Raw genomic sequence first — 27,768 nt, forward strand, 5'->3', positions numbered from 1 at the left:
TTGTCTTGTTACACATGCAAGTAAAGTCAGTCAAGTGAAAATGTCCTGTTTCCTCCACTTTATTCTGCTTCGCAAACAGTTGGAACCTCACGCAGTACAATCTGCATCATGTCGTTGATGATTGGAAAGATGAAGTTTGATTGGCTGTATAAAGCCAGCCACTAACAAAACAGCGATGGAAGAGTCAATAGCTCTGAAAAGCAGTTTGGGCTGGGAAGGAGGAGGAAGGAGCACTGTTGTCACCAAGAAGAGCTAGATCAGGAAGGTCAATGAGGAGGCGGTGGGGCCAGAGCATAGCTGAGAATGGGGAAGGGAAATAACTGGGTGGTTATACACCCAGAGCTGTGACTAAACGAAAACTGATGATTCTTCAAAACTGGTCTTCACTCCCTGGTGTGGTCTGGCTGTGTGCAGCTGATACAGATGTAGTCCTCTTTCTCTGCCTGCTCTGCAGACACTCCTACACAGATCTGGTGGAACCACTGCTGGCAGCTGCCATCACACTGGACCCAATTCACCTGAGAAAAACAGAGGGAAATATAATGCACAACGCAGCATCATATGATGCAAAATACATCATACCGGCTGTATATCTGTATTTTGAAAGTTATACATCTTGAACACGTCATTGCTTACATGTAAAACAGTTTGGGACTATATCAACAATGGACTAATGAAACAAATACCAAAATATAGTTTTGGGTGGAATCTTCCTTTAATACAAATCATACTACATACTATTTTCAATATAGTCCAATTGCTAAAACAATGTGATGTGAGGGAAAACACACTGAAATGACCCACAACATAATGCAGTGGAGGGGGGTTTAATGCTAACCTGTTTCCCCTSTGGCTCTCTGCACCACGGTGCAGCGCACAGGTTGAAGTCTTCATCAGAGTCCGAAATGGAGAGGTCAGAGTGAGTGGCGGTGGGTGAACAGGTCCCCTTGGTCTCCTGGCTCCTCTCCTTGTTCATCTTGGGCTTCTTCTTGCAGGGCTTCTTGGCTTTGTCCTTGCGCTCGGAGYCCTCCTTCTCCATGCACCGCTTGGTCCGCTTGCCGTTCACAGCCTCCTTCTTGAGACAGGCTACTCCGTTCTGGTGAAAACAGTAAACACGCATTTAAGTCACACACATGAATGTAATGGTTTTGTTTGAATGTAAATGTTTTTGTATGTATGTAATTTTGTTTGAATGTAATGTTTTGTAACTTTGTCTTTTAAAATCATATGTCAGTTTGTTTTACCATTGTGGACCACTTTGGAAATAAGTGTTTTAATTAATGCTTTTAAGTGGCATCTTCTGGGATCCAGCGCAGATCTTATATTATTTTTCACCCAAATAAATTCATCCAAAAATAATTAAAAAAGGTCAACATGATGAACAAAAGTTCAGAAACGTCTCAAATACATCAAAACAACCCTTTAATCAAGTGGTTGACCTGCTATCTGAGCTGTGCCTCACAGTAGTAGACTAGTATGTTACCTGGTTGTGAGGGGGGCTCCCTCCCTGAGGGTTGTGCTGGTGTTGGTCCTGCTCTGTGCTGTGCTGGGGAGAGGGGCTGTCTGTGAGGTTGTGGGAATCCAGTCTGCTGAGGGACATGTACAGCTGCTGGGTCTCAGGCAGAGTCACCTGCAGCAGGAAGCCCTCCACCATCAGCTCCTCCAGCTCAGGGCTCAGTCCTGAAACACACACCAATAACACAGTTCAACACAGCCCTTAAAAGCAATAGTTCATTTTTTTCTTCTGTGTAATACATTTTACATGTGTTAGACATTGATAGAAATTTGATAAAAATGTGAATTGTTATGAGAGGTTGGGATATTCGATGTTGTTGCTAGCCTGACACGGACCCTGCAGAGGAATGCACTGGTGATCCGTGTAAAATGATGCGCTGTATGTTTCCTGAGATGGAGCCGATGTGGGACTGGATGAGCCCCAGCGCTGATGTGATGTCATCAGAGCCACCCCCAGCACCCCCTCTGCGGAGGCCTGCTGCATGCGGTGCTGCCAGCGGACTGTCCTCTCGATGAGGAAGCGTAGGGCATCTCCCTCAGGCAGCCGCACCCTGATGCGCTGCAGGGAGGCCAGCAGGGGAAGCACCCGGTCCAGAGGTGGCTTTTCAGAGCGCCGGCAATGGGGACACAGCCAGGCTTGGTTGGGTCGGGGGTCCTGGTTGGAGCCTGAGACACAGATGCGGTGAAAGGTGTCACTGCAGAGCTCGCACTGCAGCATGGAGCCCAACGGGGCATTGTGGCACACGCACACCCTCAACGCCCCGCAGTCGCCCGCTTGGAGGAGCTTGGACTCATTGGAGGCCCTGAGAGCCAGCAGACTATCCATCTCCTTCTGACGTACCTCGGCTAGAGTGACCATCTACAGAAAGGGGAACCAGCACAGGTTGGCATGACAAAACGCAATACTTACTACCTCAACATACATGTAACCAAACAGTAACCTACACAGTTATAGTATATGGAATTACAATACTGTATCAAACCATACATTTAATGATATGCACCTTCATATCATGGGTGCTCATATCAATGTGAAGGCTTCACTGATTGCAATAGTTGGGTGTTGTGGGTGTCTTTAGAATATGTTGGAAGTTAAATCAGTAAGTTCAATGGTATGCTTTTGGTAAATAAAAACATGTCTGTAGACAGACTGAGTAAGAGCAGCACATACAGCAGAGGCGGAGTCCTTGCTCTCTGAGAGGGCCTTCTCCACGTCACTCAGGCAGTCCAGCCAAGTTCCATTTCTCTTGTTGCACTGGGTCACATCCTTTGCCCTTTTAGACTTTGACTTCTGAGACCCCATCCCAGCCTCACACCGGGGGCACAGCACCTAAACACACAAAGGAGACAATGAGCCAAATCCCAAAAAAACTCAGGATAAAATGAACATTATCAGCACTGAAATAAAACAAATCCATGAAATACATTCAGCAAGAGGTATGGCAGGTTTAATTTGAAACTAATCTATCTACGGCAATACTAGGCTTGCCTCTCAAACAAATATTTAGCAACAGGTTCAGTCAGGAGATTTGAGTTGTATCCTGCACAGATTACAGTATCATCACAGCGCCCATAGGAGTCTGGTGTACTATAAAGGGAATAGGGTGCCATTTGGGGCACAAACAGACTATTTAGTGAAACAACCCCTAAGGCGTCTGATTATGTGTTTCGGCATTAGATTGTTGTAGGTAGTTTACCTCCAGCAGGGAGTAAGGGGAATTCTTCATTAGAAAGGTTTTGGCGGCGCTCTCCTTCCAGGCCTGCACGTCAGAGACCAGGGCCTCCAGTCGAGCCAGAGGGTCCAGCCAGACAGGGATGGTCTTGGCCCGGGACACCAGGTCAGTCAGGGTATCCAGCACAGGGATACGGCCTCCCAGCTATACACAAACACACACTTATAAGCAGTCTGGCTTTTTTCCCCCCCTTTCCCAACTTATTTTTATTTTCAGTGTGGCATACCAGAAGCAGTTATTTAAAAAAAAAAGGTACCAATATAGGACAGGTCTATATTCAGAGATGTCCCAATTAATTGGGTTCATAAATTAGAATGTTAGGCTATATTCCCTTCCTGGTGCACTACATTTGACCAGGGCTCTGATCAAAAGTAGTGCACTACATAGGGAATAGGGTGCCACTTGGGACACAGMCTAAGAGCCTCCTACCTGCAGGGTGTCTGCTTCCTGAAGCCAGTCTTTAGCCTGGTCCACCGTGTCCTTCAGCAGCAGACAGTTGGGCAGATAAGCAGAGATACTAGCCACCTCCTGAAGAGCTGCCTCAAGAGTTTCCACACAGTGACAGGGCCTGGACAAAATACAAGCTAGGCTTAAAAACACAAGTAGACTCAGTACTGCTTTTATCTTTAGTGTCAAGTGCTGTCAACACCTTTCACAACATCCCACAGTTCATATGGCTCTAGTGGTCACTTGTTACTTCAAATCAAATGTTATTGGTCACATACACATGGTTAGCAGATGTTATTGCGAGTGTAGCGAAGTGCTTGTGCTTCTAGTTCTGACAGTGCAGCAGTATCTAATAATTCCACACACACAATCTAGTAAAAGGTATGGGGTGAGAATATATAAATATAAAATATATGGATGAGGAGTGACAGAGCAGCTAAGATCCAATATATAGTAAGAATAGATAGTGAAGGATACAGTATATACATATGAGATCCGTAATGCGAGATATGTAAACATTCTTATTAAAGTGACTAGTGTTCAATTTATTAAAGTGTCCTATGATATCAAGTCTGTAGGTAGGCAGCCACCTCTCTGTGCTAGTGGTGGCTGTTTAACAATCTGATGGCCTTGAGCGAGATGTTTTTCAATCTCACTTTAGCACAATGAGGAGTTACATTTCAGCCTGTCTGAAGAGAACGAACCGAACCAATAGACTAACCACCTCTGACGCAATGTTGCTTATGGACAGTGGAATTAGTGTTCTGTACATAACTTCTCTATTTCAAAAAGTTCAGAGTTGTCAAATAAGACCTTATAGTCCAAGATTTCTCAATACAGGCGACCGCCAGTTTACCCTAATAGCAATGGGAGCCAGCTCTGCGACTAGAGCCTGTGTGTAAACTGTTGTGTGAGCCAGCTGAGCAGAGCATTGTCCCAACCCACTGATACAGTTAATCCATCAGTGAGCAGCTTTCAACTCCAAATGCAAACCTTGCACTTTTCACTCTCTGCTGGCTGAACTTCTAAGCAGCTTTTCACAAGGTAGGTGTCAGTGCTACATATTTACTATTAACTATGTCAGTGTGATTTATTTTGTATCTCTATCCATTTCAAACATCTTGTTTTGTGCATCTCGTAACCATTTCCTAATGAAAATATGTCTATGGCTTTACTATTAAAGTTTTTGTATTACTCAAGTTAGGAAAGGAGTTGACCTGAGACATGGCTGTAGACCACTACTACAGCTAGGATGAAAGGTGACAACTACTGAACCAAGAGATTTTCCTGTACATCCTTTCATGTAGGATAGAACCGGTCAACTTGCATATTCAACTACAGTACTGTCTAAGGCGCTCTCCTCCTCTCACCTGATCTCCATCAGGCTGAGAGCCCGCTCCTCCCAGTGCTCAGACATTGTAAGCAGCTCCTGCAGGCGCGCCATGGCTCTCTCCACCAAAGCATGCGAGGCCAGACCCACCCCCTGGTCTATCAGCCTCCGCATGGTGTCCAGACAGAGGCTGTGGGGCTGGCTGCTGGCCCCCTGAACCACCTCCAGCCAGCGCGCCTGCTCCAGCCTCTCCCTGAGCAGGCTTAGCTGTGGCAGCTCCACATCCAGGCTCAGGCTCACGTCCAGCAGGCTCTGCAGCTCCGCTGGGCTGGGGGCCTCGTCACAGAGGAGCCGCTCGCTGCACTGCTGGAAGTCATCCACGCGGGTAAGCAGGTCCTGGGGGAAATACAAGCAAGTAAAAGGGTCAATCAATGATCGCTGTTGTTTTTGTTCAGTGTTATCCTGGTCCTGAAAGATCACTGTGGCTGTACGTAGGCTTTTGCCACAGACTCCCAGTCTAGTGCATCATCAACTAATCAAAAATGTGCTGAGCGGAGTCAGGTGTGATAGCGAAGAGAGGAACACAGGAATTGTCACTGATGGTGGTGGATATATTCTGACCCTATAGTTGTACCTTGAGTAAGGGGGCCTGGCGGATGCTGCAGGGCAGCTTGTGCAGCTGCCTGACAAACAACCTGAGCTCCTCCACCGTCAACAGGTTCTGGCTCTGGGACTTCCCTCCACCTGAACGATACCTGACAACAACACACTAAAGGTCAGAGTCACAGCTAACCTACAGAGCACAAAAGCTGAAATTATTTTCACTAGGGCACATTATTCCTTTGCGCATTAGTTAGAACTATTTGGCTAACCATGTGGCTAGCAATACAAAAATTAGAAGTGGTAAAGGATTTCAACTTCAGAAAGCATCCAGCAGGTATATCTCACTGGTCATTCCCAAAGCCAACACCATCTTTGGCCGCCTTTCCTTCCAGTTCTCTCCTGCCAATGACTGGAACGAATTGCAAAAATCACTGAAGTTGGAGACTTATATCTCCCTCACTAACTTTAAGCATCAGCTGTCAGAACAGCTTACCGATCACTGCAGCTGTACACAGCCCATACAACTACCTACCTCATCCCCATATTGTTTTCATTAACTTTTTTTTGCTCTTTTACACACCAGTATTTCTACTTGCACATCATCATCTGCACATCTATCACTCCAGTGTTAATTTGCTAAATTGTAATTACTTCACTACTATGGCCTATTTATTGCCTTACCTCCTTACTCCATTYGCACACACTGTATATAGACCTTTTTTTATTATGTTATTGACTGTACACTTGTTTATTCCATGTGTAACTCTGTGTTGTTTGTGTCGCACTGCCTTGCTTTATCTTGGCCAGATCGCAGTTGTAAATGAGAACTTGTTCTCAACTGGCTTACCTGGTTAAATAAAGGTAAAAAATAATAATAATAATACAAAAATAGAAATTGCGTGTGTGTAGCCCACCTGGTCTGCCTTTTCCCATTGAGCAGTTGCTGGGCAACCACGGCACACTTCTCAGCATCGAGGGTAACAGCGCAGAGCTGCCGTAGGAGGTCACTCTGAGGGAACTGCTTCACCTCTGCATCCTCCACCAGTGACCGCAGCACCTCCAAGCCTGAACACATAAACAAACAAACAGTGCTTTAGACACAGTCATCAATGCATCCAAAGAATCATGGTCCAATGATCAAGTGAACTGTATTATTAGCAAAGGGTAGAGAATAATCTAATCTATTCTGGTATTATGTGTTTCATTAGACAAAGGCAACATATCTGGGTGATGAGAAGTAAAAAAAAACATTCCGTAACACATTTGAGAACATCCTGTCCACTTGGGGTTATGCAAATAAGCAACAATTTTGTGTTTTGTTATGACCAATTTCAATTCCATAGACGCCTGAACCCAAAGAGGTATCCTACATAGGGTTAGTACTTACTGCTTTTCTTGTCTTGTTTGGCCTCCAGTATGTTAGTGACATGGGAGACCCAGCCTGTGTAGGACTCGGCACGCAGAGTGACTGCTTCCATCATGGGGTAGAGCTCAGCCATGGTAAACCTGAAGCTGTAGACACACAAGGTAAACACAGGTCTATAATGTTTCTGAAGACTGGAATCTTGGCTGAGTAACAGCTGTCACAACTGTTTATTTTCTGGTCAGGTGACACGTGTTTGTTTTTCATCAGAAGGTTCTAGAAGGCCTTTAGACATTGCAATGCTGCTCACTCTGAATGACCCTTACTTTAAGTTGATAGATGTTCTTAAAAGGGGCATTTCACTTAAACTGCAAAACAAGTGTTATAATTTGTGCATTGGATCTGTAAAACTAATGGCAATATTAACATGAGCTTCTGTTGATTGCACGTTTCTGTACAATGTGGGATGTACGTAATGAGGGATGAATGTAAACATTTAAATGTGGGCATTTAGCACCAACTTAGCTGTTGATAGACCTACTTGAGTGTGAGGTTGTTGGGGGGGCAGGAGCAGAGGTCTTGGGCGTGGTGCAGACACACCAGCTGGCCGGGGTTACAGGGACAGGTGAGGGCAGACAGGTAGCAGGTGGTCCTACACCTGGAACACTGGCGCTCCTCGTCTGGCAGCAGGTCGTACTCTACCTGCTGGGACTGTTGCACGCCCTGGGGACACAGACAGATGAGTAGTGTCATAAACACCCACCCACAGATTAGTAATGTCACAGAGATCACACAGACACCCACACCAGTAGTGTCATACTAGGAGGAGAAACATGGATGACTCAGAGACAGACACTATTGGAGCAAAGTTTACTGTGGCCATTTGCTTCTCTAATGATGTTGTCCAACTACAACTTAGATGCTTTGAATGGCATGTCTTTGAGCAGGGGCACAGTATTGGTCCATTTCAAACCAGAATGAAAAAAACGTATTGATATTCAAAAATCAAATGAAAGTGTGCCAGCATGAGAGGCCTCTCACCATCTTGCTGACTTTGTCCCTCAGCTTGTTCTCCTCCTGGAGCATGACGGTCATGTCCCTCTGCACGGCCGAGGCCAGGGCCACGTCCATGGTGTCTGCCTTGGACGCCATCTTGCAGACCATCTCGTCGTGGGAGAAGACACAGTACCTGTCCAGCTGTCGGTAGTGGTCCACACACATGCGGCCCATGGGCATCTGAAATGACAGAGCAGGAGGCTTTGGGTTGAAACTGTACTATTCATTTAACACTATCGAGCTGAGCTGTATACAGTGCTGGTTACATCAGTAATACCCTAACTTGATTCAAAGAGCTACAAGGTATACAGCCTCTTGTTCAAGCCTAGCATTAACACACCCGACTGACCAAATGTATTGTTCATCCAGACCATGATAAACCTGTACATCATGTAGCTCTCCAGGACCAGGTGTAATGACCACTGCTCAATAGAAACAGCTTCCAGTTATTCAATTATTAGCTTATGTATGCTATTGATGAGGGACTTCAAGTCATCATACCCAGTCCATGGTGCAGAAGTTGACAGCCTCCGCAAAGTTGAAGCCCTGGTTAAATCCGCTGTGGTAGGCTCTAGGGAAAGTGATGACAAACTCGCCAGCGCACTGATTGGTGCGATAGATCTAGAGAAGAGTGGGTATGAAGTCATGGTAAAACTATAACTATACTCATGGCGTGTGTGTGTGTGTGCGGGCGTTTGGTACTTACGGGGACACCGTGGTTCATTAGTGTGTTGGGGTTCATGATGGTGACCAGCTGGTGCAGGAGGTCAGGCTGAGACTCGAACAGCTCGGGGGCCAGTTTCTTCATCACCCCCTCCAGCTTCTCCGCAGCATACCCCGGAGCGCCGTACCACGTCTTGGGCTCTCCCCTGAGGACATATGCCAGTTTGTCATAAACACTGACTGTTGTTGTCACTCCTTGACCCAGAAAATATAAACTATTGGCCTATATCGAATCTCCCATTCCCCTCAAACTTTAGAAAAAGCTGTTGCGCAGCAACTCACTGCCTTCCTGAAGACAATGTATACGAAACGCTTCAGTCTGGTTTTAGATCCCATCATAGCACTGAGACTGCACTTGTGAAGGTGGTAAATGACCTTTTAATGGCGTATGACCGAGGCTCTGCATCTGTCCTCGTGCTCCTAGACCTTAGTGCTGCTTTTGATACCATCGATCACCACAATCTTTTGGAGAGATTGGAAACCCAAATTAGTCTACACGGACAAGTTCTGGCCTGGTTTAGATCTTATCTGTTGGAAAGATATCAGTTTGTCTCTGTAGATGGTTTGTCCTCTGACAAATCAACTGTAAATTTCGGTGTTCCTCAAGGTTCCGTTTTAGGACCACTTGTTTTCAATATACATTTTACCTCTTGGTGATGCCATTCGGAAACATAATGTTCACTTTCACTGCTATGCAGATGACACACAGCTGTACATTTAGATGAAACCCCAAAATTGCCTTCGCTGGAAGCCTGTGTTTCAGACATAAGGAAGTGGATGGCTGCAAATGTTCTACTTTTAAACTCTGACAAAACAGAGATGCTTGTTCTAGGTCCCAAGAAACAAAGAGATCTTCTGTTGAATCTGACAATTAATCTTGATGGTTGTACAGTCGTCTCAAATAAAACTGTGAAGGACCTCGGCGTTACTCTGGACCTTGATCTCTCTTTTGACAAACATATCAAGACCGTTTCAAGGACAGCTTTTTTCCATCTACGTAACATTGCAAAAATCAGAAACTTTCTGTCCAAAATTGATGCATAAAAATGTATCCATCTTCGTCACTTCTAGGTTAGACTACTCTGTCTTCTCTTCCGGATAGAACTAAATAAACTTCAGTTAGTTGCTAAACACAGCTGCTAGAATCTTGACAAGAACCAAAACATTTGATCGATTATCTCAGTGTAGCCTCCCTACACTGGCTTCCTGTTAAGGCAAGGGCTGATTAAGGTTTTACTGCTAACCTACAATGCATTACATGGGCTTGCTCCTACCTGTCTTTCGATTTGGTCCTGCCGTACAAAGCTACACGTACGCTACGGTCACAAGACAGCAGGCCCCTAATTGTCCATAAGATTTCTAAGCAAACAGCTGGAGGCAGGGCTTTCTCCTATAGAGCTCCTTTTATGGATAGGTTGCCTACCCATGTGAGACACACTCGTCAGGTTTTAAGTCTTATTGAAGACTATCTCTTCAGTAGGTCCTATGATTGAGTGTAGTCTGGCCCAGGAGTGTGAAGGTCGAGAAAGGCTCTGGAGCAACGAACCACTCTTGCTGTTGCCTGGCCGGTTCCCCTATCTCCACTGGGATTCTCTGCCTCTACCCTATTAAGGGGCTAGAGTGGCTTATGGTGCTCTTCTATGCCGTCTAGGAGGGGTGCGTCCTTGACGTGATCTTCCTGTCTGGGTTGGGCCCCCCCTTGGGTTGTGCCGTGGCGGAGAATCTTTGTGGGCTATACTCGGCCTTTGTCTCAGGATGGTAAGTTGGTGGTTGATATCCCTCTAGTGGTGTGGGGGCTGTGCTTTGGCAAAGTGGGTGGGGTTATATCCTGCCTGTTTGGCCCTGACCGGGAGTATTGTCGGACGGGGCCACAGTGTCTCCCGACTCCGGTCTCAGCCTCCAGTATTTATGCTGCAGTAGTTTATGTGTCAGGGGGCTAGGGTCAGTCTGTTATATCTAGAGTATTTCTCCTGTCTTATCCTGTGTCCTGTGTGAATTTAAGTATGCGCTCTCTCTCGGAGGACCTGAGCCCTAGCCATGCCTCAGGACTACCTGGCCTGATGACTCCTTGCTTGTCCCCAGTCCACCTGGCCGTGCTGCTGCTCCAGTTTCAACTGTTCTGCTGCCGGATATGGAACCCTGACCTGTTCCCGGACGTGCTACTGTCCCGGACCTGCTGTTTTCAACTCTCTAGAGACAGCAGGAGCGGTAGAGATACTCTCAATGATCGGCTATGAAAAGCCAATGACATTTACTCCTGAGGTTCTGACTTGTTGCACCTCGAACAACTACTGTGATTTTTATTCTTTCACATAGCTGGTCATTTATGAACATTTGAACATCTTGACCATGTTCTGTTATAATCTCCACCCGGCACAGCCAGAAGAGGACTGGCCATCCCTCATAGCCTGGTTCCTCTCTAGGTTTCTTCCAAGGTTTTGGCCTTTCTAGGGAGTTTTTCCTAGCCACCGTGCTTCTACACCTGCATTGCTTGCTGTTTGGGGTTTTAGGCTGGGTTTCTGTACAGCACTTTGAGATATCAGCTGATGTAAGAAGGGCTTTATAAATAAATTTGATTTGATCACTTTGAAGACTGAAGTGTATTCTTGTGTTTAACACCATGTCAACCAATAAACTAACTCCAATACTAAGCAAGCAATTAGGTTTGCCAAGATTCCTCAAAATGACAGAAGCAGAGGCCATTTGCTTCGACCTATATATACCGCGGGCCAGAAGATTTTTCTGGTCCAGTTACAAGGTGAGGTAAAACTACAGTCCCATACTAGTGGCCTGTGGGGCAGCCTTTTCTGTACCAGTGCAGGTAGTTGATGGAGTAGCTCCAGTGGTCCTCAATGTGCCAGCAGAAGGAGGAGAAGCACATGCCCACATACAGCCAGGGTAACTTCATCCCACAGATGTCGGCCGTAACATGAGTCAGCACCGAGGAGTCTATCACGGGCATGTTGTTCAGGTTCCAGCCACTGCTCAGGTAATCCTATGGGTCAGAGACAAGTACAAGTTAAGGCTCGACTCAACTGCGGGTGATATTGGCTAGGGCTTAATCTCCTGTAGAACTCCAATATCACCTTAAATATAAGTCTCTAAGAGCATAGATGTATGGGGTTTGTGAGCTATAGAACTACTTGCGAGAGTTTTTTTCCACRACAGTTCTCTTGGTCTGAAATTGTGTACCGTTGCCATGATGTTGTGGTACAGTCAACTTCAGAATCATCCCAATACCTAGCATATGTTAACTTGTAAGAGGAGAGCCTTTGTGTACCTCATCCTCAGGGGAGACTTGGAATCGTCCACCCCTGATGGGGAAGCCGCTCCCAAACTCCTTGGAGGCGATGTCTGCTCCGTACTCCACAGTGACGTCCTCCTCAATGGTGCTGACCAGTCGCCAGAACTCCTTCTCCACCAGCTCGGTGGGAACCATCTGACAAACAGAGAGGCAGAAAAACCATTACCTCAACTCATTTCAACCACAGGCTGAGTTAGGATGAGTTACGTATAATACAGCTTATATCAGGTGGGGGTTAAGTAGGCACAATGACACTGGGGAAAATGCTTTGAAACCRAGGTTCCATCTTAAAACTTGTCTAATAGGAATATTTTCCTGTTTTGTCCCTGCTGAACATAACACTGATGAGGACAGTACATCTGCTGTCAAACTTACATGAACCGGCATGTTGAAATAGTCTGACTTGAAGGAGTCAGCCATGTCCCCAAAAGTGCGTAGGGAGTAGTCCCTGCCAGCCTGCTCAAAGCCAAAGGCTACCTGGGGTTTGCCACACTCCTGTAGGGAAGACAAGGATGAGATAAGCACTAATGTAGCAAATATCAACATGAAGTTATACTTGCCGAACACCAACAGGAGTAGGATTCTACTGAGAAGCTCTGGTATATAAGAACCACAAAACAGAGGTTTAGCATGCTTTTGTTTAGCTTTAATAAGAGTCTACTGCTGCTTCTGTATTCAGCTTCCCCAGTGGACGGGGTGTGTGGAGGTAACAGAGTGACAGTGTAGTACAGTAATTGGGGCTGGGGGAGAGCGGGAGCATGTCTGTCACCTGAGCCAGGCACTTGGGGCATCTCCAGTCTCCTTTGGGGACATCATGGAGGGGCGGGATCAGACAGAAGGTGTGGTAGCTGTCATCACAGCCATCACACAGCAGCAGGCGGTCCTCTTCGCTCCCGCTGCCACACACCAGACACATGTACTGATCCACCTGAGACAGACAGACAGAGACAGACAAGACAATGAGGCTTCTTATCCACTAATCAGCAAAAATGGCACCCAGGTGGGTGGATGGGATGAGTTAACTAACCATTAAAATGTATAGAAGTCAATCATTTGTACTTTTGTGAGAGACCTGAATAAATGCTATTCATTAGGATTATTATCATAGTCATAATGAAGAGACAATTAGCCTTGATTAGCTCAGCATATGAACGTATTTTACTCACTGCGGGGTCGTTTTTTTTACTAAACACGCTTTCTTTGTCACTTGTTATTGAATCCTCGTGCTCAGTGAGTTCCAGTTTCACCTCAACAGGTTTCACTAGCACTGAAAGGCATCACATGGTTAATGGAGGCCAGGGCATACAGTATGTATTCATATCAACACAACCCTGTTCTTATATAGATTTAAAATCTAATAATTATCTAAACTTAAATTAAACCAGAGAAACATTTTAATTAGTTAATGAAAAATATTACATTATTTCACATTGCATTAGACTTTGCCAAAGGACAGTGTTTACCAAGCTGTGGCTCTGGCTTGGCCACATTGGAACCCATCCTCCTCCTCAGGTTGGGCCGGTTCTCACAGTCCTCCGCTGTCTCAGTCGTCATACAGCCTCCCTGTCAGAGAGAGGGGAGAAAAGGGAGGGGTTCATGCCATGTGGACTACGACAGGAAATGAAGGAAAAGCAACATATTTTTCTAGAGGTCACCACTGCAAACACACACACAGGCTCTTTTGGTCGATATCCAGAAACACACGCAAAGCTGCGAACCACCGCTTGTCTGCATTGGTAAATTGTGCCACTGGACTTGTCACACAATGACTCGGATAAAGCTGTCTTATTAGGTTCCCGGGAACTATCGTGGGTTAGAATTGTGACTTATGGGGAACCAGAGCCACTGACGGAGGTAGAACGTTTACTTATGGGGACCCTGGAAGAGGTTCACCTCAGCTCTCATGCGCTTGGCTCTGCGAGCAATGCTGCAAGTCTCCAGGGGCTGGACAGACTGGCGCTGGGGCAGGTCATGGGGGATGTAGTCCATATCCTTGGTGTCATTGGTCAGGGTAGGCTTCTGTAGGGGAGACATGGGSTAAGTGAGTGGGCATGTAGAACTTTAACACATTTTCACAGATATCAAACATGTTGTTTGAAAATAATGAGGCAAATGACAATCATTCTGTTGAATGACAAAAGAAAGTGCTTTGCTTGCTCCTTGTCACTCCTACTACTATTATGCTGTGACAAATTCCATTTGCCAAGAACAAACTAGGCATCTATAAAGAGAGACAGGGCCATGTGGTTATTTAGGTGCCTAGTTGTCTAACAGTTCCTTTGGGCATTTGATTTCTAATCTTTCATTGTTGCCTTTGAACAAAATAATTGTAATTGAGTTGTTGAATACCATGGCTTGATAATAAATTCAACCTTCAACTGTTGATACTTGTTTTTGTCTTGCAAGATCAACACATGGTCTCTGGTCTTTCTGTTGACACCACTCACATGACAAAGAGGAAGACAGGCAGCAACACTGAGGTGAGGTGGGGGTTGGGAACACTGACGCTCTGCTGTCTCTGGTGTATCAGGAGGACAGTGCGAGGGCAGCAGCCAGGCCAGAGACAGCTAGGCCTCTACACAGGGAGGGCGGGGCGAGAGGGAGGAGGGTGAAAGGGGAGGAGAGGGAGGGGATCAGGGGAGGTCAACGCCAGCAGGCTGAGAGAGGCATGCAGCACTGCGGAGAGAGGATGAGCTGCTGCTAACCACAAAGCCCAACCAGGGCCCCAAGGTACAATCAGAGAAGCTGCAAGAGACAACTGAGGCCTTCAATAAAATAAACACGGAAATATACACAAAAATAACCCAATGGGGAGGAGAGCTCGCAAAAAAAAAATGGTTGGTTTGTTGCCCGTTTGTTGTCAGGATTCAAGTCATGCTTTTTAAAAGTACCAGGCTTCATCTGGCATATAACTCAATTTGTGTGCAAAACCCAGGCTCATTCAACTCCTCGTTATACCAAAGAACAAAGCAGATCTACTGCAGTTAAGACCTACTGAATAGATAATTTGACAAAATATCAAACTTGCAGAGTAGTGTGGAAAAGAGGCCACGTGAGTGCCAGTTCACTTCTGACGTGTCTTCTCTGCAGTAGTAGGACAGTTAATAATGAGATTGGCTGGTATTAGCTTAATTTAGGGCGATGCTCTACATACAGACAGCAGAGAGTGACGAGTCACTTTTAATGCAGGAAATAATAACTGCCAAATATTTGTACAGTTGTCCCATTTATAAAGTTGACCCTGCTTCCATCTTGGAGCAGATATTTAATGGAAAATAAATTCTCAATATATATATATATATATATACACACACACACATCTGCCATTTCACTATGGACAATGTCTACACCTTTGACACAGCACAACCTCCTATACCATGCCCAAACCGGACGTCCGCATGTGCCATTGTGCGCAAATTGACTTTGTCCCCCTACACCAAACGAGATCACGACACGCAGGTTGAAATATCAAAACAAACTCTGAACCAATTATATTAATTTGGGGACAGGTCGAAAAGCATCATACATTTACGGCAATTTAGCTAGCTGCCTTGCAGTTGCTGGCTAATTTGTCATGGAATATAAACATTGATTTATTTGACCTGAAATGTACAAGGTCCTCTACTCCGACAACTAATCCACACATAAAACAGTCAACCGAATCGTTTCGGTTCTGCTCCTTCCAGGCTTCTTTTTCTTCTTTGGACTTCATATGGTGATTGGCAACTAACTTTCATAATAAGGTGCATTACCACAACCGACCTCAGTTCATCTTTCAATCACACATGTGGATATATGTTCCTAAAAACCAATGAGAAGATGGGAGAGGCAGGACCTGCAGCGTGAGCTGCGTCACAAATTGAATCATATTCTATTTTTGTGCCTGGCAACACAGACGCTCGTTGCCACATGCGAGCAGTGTGGGTGCTATGATTGAATAACATGTGTACATTTATTTTGTAACGCGCGCGACGCGACCGGTGTGTTCAGCATGTTAGTCCTCAACTCGAAATAAGAGCACATTAGTAAACAGCCCAGAGCAGAGCGCCATCTGCTGAGAGAGCGACCCATCTGACTCACCAGAAGGTTGGCTCCAGTCTGGAACAGGTTGTAGGGGTAGAGGATCCTCTCATAGTGAGAGCGCAGATGAGAGCCTATGGCCTTGCCTGGAGCAAAGCCCATCTTTAGGGCTATCTTAGACCAGCGTCTCTCTCTGCAAACCACGTCAAAACCCCCATCATCTTTCACCAACTGGGAAAGAAAGGATGCCAATCAATGACCTTTAATGTGAGAGTGTATAAAATGTGTAAACATAGCACAATAAGAAGCATATAGAGCTCCCATGAGTATATAAGTGTACAACACATAAACGCCCCATGGATCATATCCAAGAAAAGCTGGCCAGTTTCCTGCATCCAGGGTGTGCCAGAAGTTGTAGCTACATACCTTGTTGAGTTGGTACAGGTCCAGATTCTTTCTTTCCACATGAGGGATTTTCAGAGTGCACCCTTGTAGCTCCCAGAACTTTGCGATTTGATCCAGGAAGTTGAGCTTGACTCTGGTTTGAGCCTACTCAACAGCAACACATGGTACATTTTACACATCACCAACATAAAAGAAAAAAACAAAAGCCATTGTTTCTACAATAACTCATCCCATGCTGTGCTACTTAAGTGCAGATTTATTTTTATTTTTTTAATATACCCACGGTATGATTTTAAATACCATTGATACGAATGTTAGTTTACTAGATTTCGATACTTGTACTTTTTAAATAAATACCTGTAGTCAAGTTGTGGACTCGGTTAATAGATAAAGCAGATGGTGCTGTTCATTTCACATGTTACTTTTCATTATTACATTTACTGGTAGATCCCCCAAAACAGCTGATTGAGCCAGCTTAGATTTTTTTATTTAACCTTAATTTATACAGGTTTCTCTCATTGAGATAACATCTCTTGTCCAAGARAGACCTGGTCCAATAGCAGCAGGGGGAACAACGTTTCAGACAAAACAACTTCAGACTAACACAGCATTAAACAAAACTATAAACACATACAGTACAAAAATGACATATTACGTTAAAAAACACGAAAGTCTTGACTAAAAAACAGCTGTCCTAAAGACATTTACACTCTATGATAAATACATCAAGTGTTTCAACTCCACCAACGAAACTACATCAAATTTAAAATTCCAGGACCACAGAGCTGAGTAACTAAAACTAATTCTACCATGACCTGTTATAATTTTTGGTACTGTTAGAAGCAAATGAGAATGGGACCGTAATTGATATTTATTTACCGACCTGATTAAAAAAGAGAAAATGGCATTTTACCCAATATGGCCTTATACAATTAGTGTATAAGAAGTGAGATGTGTCACTCCTGCAGTGCAACTTAAGTGAGGTGATGAAGATACACTTGCATGAAATTCACTACTAATGTCCACAATCCCCTCCTGGATTAAGATCCCTGCTGACTAATATTTGTTCTGTGTATGCTTAAAGTGAGTAAGTAGCCTTTTGAGATACTTAACTTTATGAGCTGGGTTGTCTGTCCTTGCAATTTATGTTTGCATGCGCGCGTTAGAATTCAGTATGGGAATTCCTTAGTAGGTTAACATTTTTGGGGGCGGGGTTTACCAACAAACAAAACAATAGCGGCCCTTATGTGCAGCACCGGTAATAGCATGCAGCAACGGTATAGCACAGGCACAGTATGAAGTTATGGAAATATGGATACCGCCCAACCTTACAGGACATAGACATTTAAACTAGCTCATTGTATCAAAAGGAGGGGTTAAAGAAGGTCTAGGTACCAGTGACCTTTGACTTGAGGTCATCAACTTTCTCTACAAGGCACATTTCAGAGGCCAGGGACACCCTGCTGCTGGGTGTTATAAGCCTGTTGAAGCCACTGTTCTACTGACAAATGTATCAATGTAGCCTTCTGAGTCAACATATCTAATTCTTTAGGCTTAATCTGACTAATGTGTTTATATGTCCATTTTCTTTTATTTCTTTAGCACTTAAGAGTAGGATAATAATGTGGATTGAGACGATGTACAAGAAAGGCCAAAACCACCAAAATAACTTTGTGGAACATCATTGTAAAAAAAGTAATCCACATATTCAAAATAAAAACGTGCTTACATACATATCCAGTCTCTCATAATAAAGGTAACTAGATATACTATTATTAAAAAGCGGTACTGTATGGATAAACCAGTTAAGTAGTAAAATGAACATACCTCCAATTCATTAAGTCTCTGGATCCGGGGAGTGAAGTGCAGTCTGTCCACGTCACACGCAAACGGTGGCTGCCATTCCTGCAGGAGTAAACATCATCTTGTCAAACTGACTGAGGAGTCTCTCACATTGTTCATAGCTCATCCTCCATTTTGAAGAATCATTATCAGTTGAGCCACAGTCTATGCTGTATTTGAATACATGTTTAAGTAAGTCATCTATACTGCACCGTTTAGGAACATTGTGACATGGCAGGCCATGTCCCATACAGAAAGTAATGTAGGCTGTTCATCTTTAGTCTAAATCCATATTTGAGATCTCCTCTGTTACACTCTTCCTAATAAACACTTGGCTAAATGCCAATCAAACCTGAGTAAAATATACAGTACCGGTCAAAAGTCTTACAACACCTACTGATTCAAGGATTTTTCTTTGTTTTTTAAAAACTATTTTCTACATTGGGAAAAAATTGTGAAGACATCAAAACTATGAAATAACACAGAATCATGTAGTAAACAAAGAAAAATGGTTAAACAAATCATTTTATCTATTTGAGAATCTTCAAATAGCCACCCTTTGCCTTGACATCTTTGCACACTCCCGGCATTCTCTCAACCAGCTTCATGAGGTAGTCACCTGGAATGCATTTCAATTAACAGGTGTGCCTTCTTAAAAGTTACTTTGTGGAATTTCTTTCCTTCTTAATGCTTTTGAGCCAATCAGTTGTGTTGTGACAAGGTAGGGGTGGTATACAGAAGATTGACCAAATAGGGCTAATATCAAGTCCATATTATGGCAAGAACAGCTAAAATAAGCTAAGCGAAATGACACTCCATCATTACATGTAGGTCAGTCAATGCGGGAAATTTAGAACTTTGAAAGTTTCTTCAAGTAAAGTCGTGGCCAAAAGTTGAGAATGACACAAATTTTAATTTTCACAAAGTCTGCTGCCTCAGTTTGTATGATGGCAATTTGCATATACTCCAGAATGTTATGAAGAGTGATCAGATGAATTGCAATTAAATGCAAAGTCCCTCTTTGCCATGCAAATTAACTGAATCCCCCAAAAACTTTTCAACTACATTTCAGCCCTGCCACAAAAGGACCAGCTGACATCATGTCAGTGATTCTCTCATTAACACAGGTGTGAGTGTTGACGAGGACAAGGCTAGAGATCACTCTGTTATGCTGATTGAGTTCGAATAACAGACTGGAAGCTTCAAAAGGCGGGTGGTGCTTGGAATCATTGTTCTTCCTCTGTCAATCATGGTTACCTGCAAGGAAACACGTGCCATCATTGCTTTGCACAAAAAGGGCTTCACAGGCAAGGATATTGCTGCCAGTAAGATTGCACCTAAATCAACCATTTATTGGATCATCAAGAACTTCAAGGAGAGTGGTTCAATTGTTGTGAAGAAGGCTTAAGGGCGCCCAAGAAAGTCCAGCAAGCTCCAGGACCGTCTCATAAGTTGATTCAGCTGCGGGCTCGGGGMACCACCAGTACAGAGYTTGCTCAAGAATGGCAGCAGGCAGGTGTGAGTGCATCTGCACGCACAGTGAGGCAAAGACTTTGAGGATGGCCTGGTGTCAAGGCAGCAAAGAAGCCACTTCTCTCCAGGAAAAACATCAGGGACAGACTGATATTCTGCAAAAGGTACAGGGATTGGACTGCTGAGGACTGAGAAAGTAATTTTCTCTGATGAATCCCCTTTCCGRTTGTTTGGGGCATCCGGRWAAAAGYTTGTCCGGAGAAGACATGGTGAGCGCTACCATCAGTCCTGTGTCATGCCAACAGTAAAGCATCCTGAGACCATTCATGTGTGGGGTTGCTTCTCAGCCAAGGGAGTGGGCTCAATCACAATTTCGCCTAAGAACACAGCCATGAATAAAGAATGGTACCATCACATCCTCCGAGAGCAACTTCTCCCAACCATCCAGGAACCGTTTGGTGACGAACAATGCCTTTTCCAGCATGATGGAGCACCTTGCCATAAGGCAAAAGTGATAACTAAGTGGCTCGGGGAACAAAACATTGATATATTGGCTCCATGGCCAGGAAACTCCCCAGACCTTAATCCCATTGAGAACTTGGTCAATCSTCAGGAGGCGGGTGGACAAACAAAACCCCACAAATTCTGACAAATTCCAAGCATTGATTATGCAAGAATGGGCTGCCATCAGTCAGGATGTGGCCCAGAAGTTAATTGGCAGCATGCCAGGGCGGATTGCAGAGGTCTTGAAAAAGAAGGGTCAACACTGCAAATATTGACTCTTTGCATCAACTTCATGTAATTGTCAATAAAAGCCTTTGACACTCATGAAATGCTTGTAATTATACTTCAGTATTCCATAGTAACATCTGACAAAAATTTCTAAAGACAATATTTGTGTCACTCTCAACTTTTGGCCATGACTGTACAGTCGCAAAAACCATCAAGTGCTATGATGAAACTGGCTCACACGAGGAACTCCACAGGAAAGGAAAACCCAGTTACCTCTGCTACAGAGGATAAGTTCATTAGTTACCAGCCCCAGAAATTTCAGCCTAAATAAATGCTTCACAGTGCTCAAGTAACAGACACATCAACTGTTCAGAGGAGACTGCATGAATCAGGCCTTCAAGGTCGAATTGCTGCAAAGAAACCACTACTAAAGGACACCAATAAGAAGAAGAAACTTGCTTGGGCCAAAAAGCAAGCAATGGACAATAGGACAAATTTCCACCGGTCTTTCGCCTAGAGTCCAAATTGGAGATTTTTGGTTCCGTCTCTGTGAGACGCAGTGTGGGTGAACGGATGAGCGGCACGTGTATTTCCCACCGTAAAACATGGAGGTGGTGTTATCGTGTGGGGGTACTTTGCTGGTGACACTGTCGGACATATTTTGAATTCAAGGAACACTTAACCAGCATGGATACCACAGCATTCTGCAGCGATACGCCATCCCATCTGGTTTGCGCTTAGTGGGACTACCATTTGCTTTTCAACAGGACAATGACCGAACACACCTCCAGGCTGTGTAAGGGCTATTTTACCAAGAGGAGTGATGGAGTGCTGCATCAGATGACCTTGCCTCCACAATTGTCCGACCTCAACCAAATTGAGATGATTTGGCATGAGTTGGGCCACAGAGTGAAGGAAAAGCAGCCAACAAGTGCTCTGCATATGTGGGAACTCCTTCAACACTGTTGGAAAAGCATTCCAGATGAAGCTGGTTGAGAGAATGCCAAGAGTGTGCAAAGCTATCAAGGCAAAGGGTGGCTATTGGAAGAAACTCATACTTTGATTTGTTTAACACTTTTTTGGTTACTACATGATTCCATGTGTGTTATTTCATAGTTTTGATGTCTTCACTCTTAATCTACAATGTAGAAAGAGAGACTGTTTGACTGGAATCAACAGGAGAAACTGTGGTGCAGATAGAACATTAAGGTCACTACAGCCTCCTTATCTTTGGAGACTACACTGTCTCTGTGACCTTGCATGGCATCTCAGTGCCAGCATGCCTGTTTGAATGTGCATAATAACTCAGGAACACAGAAAAGTATAATTTTAAATAGGCTACACAAGCACTAGCCTCTATCTCACAGCAATTCTGCAAATTCATTCCAAGTGACAAATAGGACAAAATCCTTTTTGATCAAAAGTGGAAGAGTCCATCCGAAAACCCAACTACCTAAAGAAAAAGACCTAACTGACACCTCAGACTGAGAAGTGATCCAGCTGGGAATGTGGACAAGTCTGTCAAAGTGCAGTTATCAAAAAATTCTCCATAGATTACCCTTTGAATCTGCACTCTTCGTCTGCAGTGCACGGCCCAGATGGGGGCATGGTTTATGAAACAACAGCTCTGGCTGTATTTCCACCAGCCCCTTTGTGGAGTAGTGGAGCTAGGACAACAGACCGGCCCATTACATAACCACTCCCATTCTGCACAAACAACTTCCATCCTCTGAACGGCTAGCCAAATTCAGCCATCATTAGACTACCTACAGTAGGTACAGCTCCAGAGTGACATATTTTGATGTTAATCCAGTGTTGTATGAACACAACATTTCAGATTACACAATTTCTGTGCAAGATAGCCAATCGAGAGAAAGATAAAATTGTGTTTATTGAGAAAGCGGTTCACTTTATTTGTGCCCAGCGCAGGGCAGCTAGACCAGATAAGAAACAAAGCCATTGTCACAACTCTACAGAAAGGTAGGAAAAACTGTTTAAAATGGAGGGGAACAAAATGTATCAAATAATACAAAACAAATGGTGGAAGGACTAAACACTGTACTGCTATAAAAAATAAAATATATGCTTAAAAACAGGTTGCCTTGGTAGTTTCTCAAACAGTTCACATTAAGGTTATTTTGGGTGTACATTGTTGCAAAGTATTTGAGTAATTGTTAGGAAATTAGCATATTTCCTTATTACACCAGTGGAATAAAGGATAGTCCCTATTCCTGTTGTGTAATTAAATTCTCAACTCACTCAATGAGGCCTAATCAACTAGTCTATAATGCAGTTACTATGGTGTGCAACAACATCAGGCTAATACCAAGTGCAATTAGTTTTACAACATAGTTATTCTTATACCTAAGTGTTACCCAAATTACTATGTTAATCAACTGCTATCAACTCTTGTAGAGATACATTTTTATTGCAAACCAAAATAACAGTAATACATGTATGCCCCAGAAAAAGTTAAAGCTGCAATAGATGGGTTGGCTGATAACGTCACGAAAACGATGTGCACGCTTGGGGTGAAAGTCAGCCTGCTGTTGTGATTCTGGATGGCCAGATTGCCAGCAATAACCACAAACTGCCATGTCAGGAATTGTAAATGTCTCAATTCAGCTTGTTGTTATGAAGCCTTTTGACTGATTTCATGTCAATGCTAATATGGCAAAAATGTGCTAACTAGCTAACCAACAACTGTAACGATGTATTTGACAACAAGTGGTCATTGTGCAAATGCATTTTTGTTGACAACATGTACGCTATATTTTGTCTCCAATCTAAGCCAACCTCTTCTGTTATGCCCCATGGTTGCGCATACGTCGTTTGTTGCTTAACAACCAACCCCTGTATATGTAACTTTTTGGGCGACCGACCAAATTCAAATAGAATAGTGAGTTATAGATTTGTCTCTCATTGAAAGCAAGTCTAAGAAGCAGTAGATCTGTTCTATGTGCAGTATTTCTATGCTTCCTGGTCTTAAGTTGAGTTTGAGTCTTTAACTTTCAGTTTTGTACAAGCTTCAAAACATCTGAAAATACAATATTTATGGTTATGGAAAATATATTTCACAGCGGTTTAGATGGTACAATGATTCCTTACACAATGCTTGTTTTGTTTCAAACTGAAATTAGGCAACCTATTAGAATATTAGCACCCAGGAAATGGCAGAGCGATTTCTGCATAGTGCATCTTCAAAAAAGGTCCAATGCAAACTTTCAAATAATTTCTGGATAACAATTAGGTAGCTTACCATGATTGTTTTCAATTAAAATGGTCAAAAAGAAACAAAAACAGCTATGAAAATAACAATAATGCCCTTTAAGTGTAAGAGCTGTTTGAGAACACCGCCTGACATTTCAACCTGTTTTGGTGGGATGGAGTTTTGACCTGCCTGGTGACATCACCAGTTATTAGTTGATAGACCAATAAAGAGTTGCAAACCTCTCTGCCAATAACAGCTAAGACAGTCCAAGCAATATTCTTGATTGAAATACAGCTCTTTACTAAGAAGCTGTTTATTTTTGACCATTTTAATTGAAAACCACACTAATTTACTTAATTGTTACCCAGAAATTATTTGATATTGAAACAAAAATGGCTGTATTGGATTTAACTAATTTACCACCAGGCAGGCCAAAACTTCATCCCACCAAATTGGCTGAAATTTTAGGCTGTATTTTCAGACAGCTCTTACAGAAATGGGCATTATCATTTTCACAATATTATTCCAACCACAAGTGTGGAATTGTATATATAAAAAATAAAAATAAAACAGGAAAATTAACTTTGACTGCATTGAGTCTTTAATATCTAGGCTACTTTGTACATTGGTCATCAAAACAAATGCCTCAGAGGCCAGCCCTTCAAGAAAACCATTTGGTTACCATTGGAAAAGCAGTACATATTTTCACATATGAATTATAACAAATTATCACTACCAAAATGTTATTATTTTTTAATATAAAATGTTAATACACTCCAAAGAAAATCCATTTGGTACACAATCCAGTCCACACCCAACCACAAAGACAACATGGAGGACATTAACAAGCTAGAAGAGTCTTCCCAGCAGGCCTACAACATACAGGCCTCTAAAATCAGCCCGACCCAGTTATGATCAAATAATCTAGGTTGTGGAGGCAAGAGGCAACAACATTTCAGTCAGCACAATAARCTGTCCCTAATACCCTTGAGATTTAAGGGTGCTCGGTGCTCACCATTACCGAATGTGGTCAAATAAGCAATGGGCTGAAAGCTTGAAATGTCACAAGTAGTGCAGACCAATACAGAACCAGGAACCTTCCCCCCCCATGTTCAAGAAACAAGTAAACCCATGTATGAAAATTGCAGCACTGTAGTCGACAATGCAGTTTCCTAACCAACTAATCGGTTTTCCTTTCCAACGAATCACACTCCATAAAGAGATCGTCACTGTGCACGTAGCTGTCACACGGAAATCCAGCATCAAAACATTGGTATGTCAATACAAGTGAATATAAAATGCAATATGGTATGATATATTACACATATTTTACAATTTCACATTCGAAAATTGAATTGATAACAAGCTGGAAGGCATTAAAGTGACTTGGTGAAATGTCTTATTTCCGTATCATTTTACAATGAACAACTCCCGGGAAGAGAAAATGTAACCAACCTTGTCACCCATCAATTTGACCAAAAGCCTCTAAAGATGCATTGTACTTGGGTTGAACGTTCTATGGAACATAAGCGATACTTTGTAACTTTGTCGCGAGTCTGTCTGCACAGATATCACTGGGCGTGTGCGTGTCCTTGCACACCTACAGAGGCACACACAACCTACGCTCGCATAGAAGCTGGCAATTCAATTCAACTCAAGCCGCCATGTTGAAAATATGTCTAAAAAGATAACTATACGACCACAAATGTCATCAACAACAGTTAGAAAATGTTTTCAGCCGGAATTTGAAATCATACCCTAATTAAAGACACTCACCTTCGGCGGTCGGACCTTGCAGATGCCAGTTTTCTCTGCAATAGGTCGTATTTTGTTGATATACGCAAATGGATCGGCAAATTCCTCCCAAGTGGGCTCAAAAACAGGACACTCCGGTGGAGCAATGAACTCGTTTGGCCGAGATTGGGTCATCGTTGCATCTTCGTTCTAAATAGTGGAGAGTTACGATTCAAAGTATTTTAATTAAAGTTCAATGAAAGCTGTCCCCTTTGAAGAACTGCTCCCTTTAACTCCGTCAATTAAGAACATCACTACACACTCATTGAAGTCGCACTCGCATTATCTGGCCGGGGGACAGCACCTAGGCTGCTTCCGCTTCAGAAAGTAGATACCCCTACACACACACACACACGACAATGGCATACTAGCTACAAAACATAACATATTTATTCAAACAAATAACTACACATGGAAGGTAAATTCATGGCATGCCATTTTTTCGGGGTTTGGGGCTTGTCTAAAAAAATACCTCAATGCACTAGCAACGAAAAACTAAATTGATTACTGTAAATAACAAACAAACGGCCAGTAAACAAAACAAAAACCCACGTAATCAAAATATGGTGTACACAACCTACCGTTTGTTATTCACAATTGGTCGTAGACAAATATTGAAGTGAAAATAATTGTCATCTAGGYCTGTACAGTTTAAAATAAAACGAATAAATGTACCAAGAAATATATTGATTCTTATTTATTCATCCTACAGTACACAAAAGTATAGGCTACATCTGAGTTATGCATTCTAGTGGAAGTGAAACAGATGAGCGCATTCATACTAAAGCCTCGTGGTGACCGGAACTAGTTTTTTTTAAATGGACTCGATGGGCTCGATGATTGGGTGTAGTTCCTTGGATTCTGGTGTGAGGGAGGGTGCACCGAGAGGGGCCACCGACTTTACAAGTGATATGTAAAAATGACAAGCCATAGCCAACAGAGAATATGTTTAAGTTAGATAAAATACATGTCCCGAACCAATTAAAGAATTCCATCAGCTAAAAGGGGTCTTGAAATTGACTTTCAATTTCCCATGCAGTCAAGTCAATGAGGGTGAACTCTATTCTAGAACTATAATTTACAAACAGGTCAAAAATCACAGGGATACATTTTATTTTACAGAGTTAATAACCGTTTGAAATAGAGGTCGACCGATTAATCGTAATGGCCGATTAATTAGGGCCGATTTCAAGTTTTCATTAAAAAAATAATTAACAAAATAATAAATACATTTAAAAAAAAAAAGAAATTTAAAATCGGGAAATCGGTGTCTTTTTAATTTTTTTATACATCTTTATTTAACTAGGCAAGTCAGTTAAGAACACATTCTTATTTTCAATGACGGCCTAGGAACGGTGGGTTAAATGCCTTGTTCAGGGGCAGAACGACAGATTGTTACCTTGTCAGCTCGGGGATTCAATAATGCAACCTTACGGTTAACTAGTCCAACGCTCTAGTCCAACCACCTGCCTTACATTGCACTCCACAAGGAGCCTGCCTGTTACGCAAATGCAGTAAGACGCCAAGGTAAGTTGCTAGCTAGCATTAAACTTCTTATAAAAAACAATCAATCATAATTACTACTTAACTACATATGGTTGATGATATTACTAGTTTATCTAGTGTGTCTTGCGTTGCATATAATCAATGCAGTGCGCATTCGCGAAAAAGGGCTGTCGTTGCTCCAACGTGTACCTAACCATAAACATCAATGCCTTTCTTAAAATCAATACACAAGTATAGATTTTTAAACTTGCATATTTAGTTAATATTGCCTGCTAACATGAATTTCTTTTAACTAGGGAAATTGTGTCACTTCTCTTGCAACAGAGTCAGGGTATATGCAGCAGTTTGGGCCGCCTGGCTCGTTGCGAACTGTGTGAAGAYTATTTCTTCCTAACAAAAACAGCCAACTTCGCCAAACGGGGGATGATTTAACAAAAGCGCATTTGCGAAAAAAGCACAATCGTTGCACGACTGTACGTAACCATAAACATCAATGCCTTTCTTAAAATCAATACACAGAACTATATATTTTTAAACCTGCATATTTAGCTAAAAGAAATCCAGGTTAGCAGGCAATATTAACCAGGTGAAATTGTGTCACTTCTCTTGCGTTCATTGCACGCAGTCAGGGTATATGCAACAGTTTGGGCCGCCTGGCTCGTTGCGAACTAATTTGCCAGAATTTTACGTAATTATGACATAACATTGAAG

General features: G+C 43.1%; 1 protein-coding gene across 2 annotated transcripts; it reads right to left on the minus strand.

Moving 5' to 3' along the window:
* On the minus strand, positions 1-26,302 carry LOC111970225 (lysine-specific demethylase 5B-B). Of its 2 annotated transcripts, XM_023996839.2 has the most exons (27): positions 26,133-26,302; positions 25,534-25,701; positions 18,327-18,404; positions 16,521-16,643; positions 16,155-16,325; positions 13,968-14,093; positions 13,538-13,637; positions 13,241-13,341; positions 12,844-13,002; positions 12,450-12,569; positions 12,051-12,209; positions 11,584-11,765; positions 8,754-8,916; positions 8,549-8,668; positions 8,033-8,227; positions 7,533-7,714; positions 7,016-7,140; positions 6,543-6,693; positions 5,660-5,780; positions 5,066-5,421; positions 3,678-3,816; positions 3,213-3,392; positions 2,687-2,845; positions 1,852-2,374; positions 1,484-1,680; positions 839-1,096; positions 1-518 (listed from the first exon to the last, which is right to left on the minus strand). In XM_023996839.2, the coding sequence occupies exons 2-27, from the start codon at positions 25,684-25,686 to the stop codon at positions 384-386; spliced, it is 4,476 nt and encodes a 1,491-aa protein (XP_023852607.1). In that variant the 5' UTR covers positions 25,687-25,701; positions 26,133-26,302; the 3' UTR covers positions 1-383. The 2 variants fall into 2 exon arrangements, with proteins under 2 accessions (XP_023852607.1, XP_023852606.1); XM_023996838.2 differs by lacking the exon at positions 26,133-26,302 and having other exon boundaries at positions 25,534-25,865.
* Positions 26,303-27,768: the final 1,466 nt, after the last annotated feature.

Source organism: Salvelinus sp. IW2-2015, linkage group LG11, assembly GCF_002910315.2.
Source record: "Salvelinus sp. IW2-2015 linkage group LG11, ASM291031v2, whole genome shotgun sequence".
In the NCBI taxonomy this organism is placed as follows: domain Eukaryota; kingdom Metazoa; phylum Chordata; class Actinopteri; order Salmoniformes; family Salmonidae; genus Salvelinus; species Salvelinus sp. IW2-2015.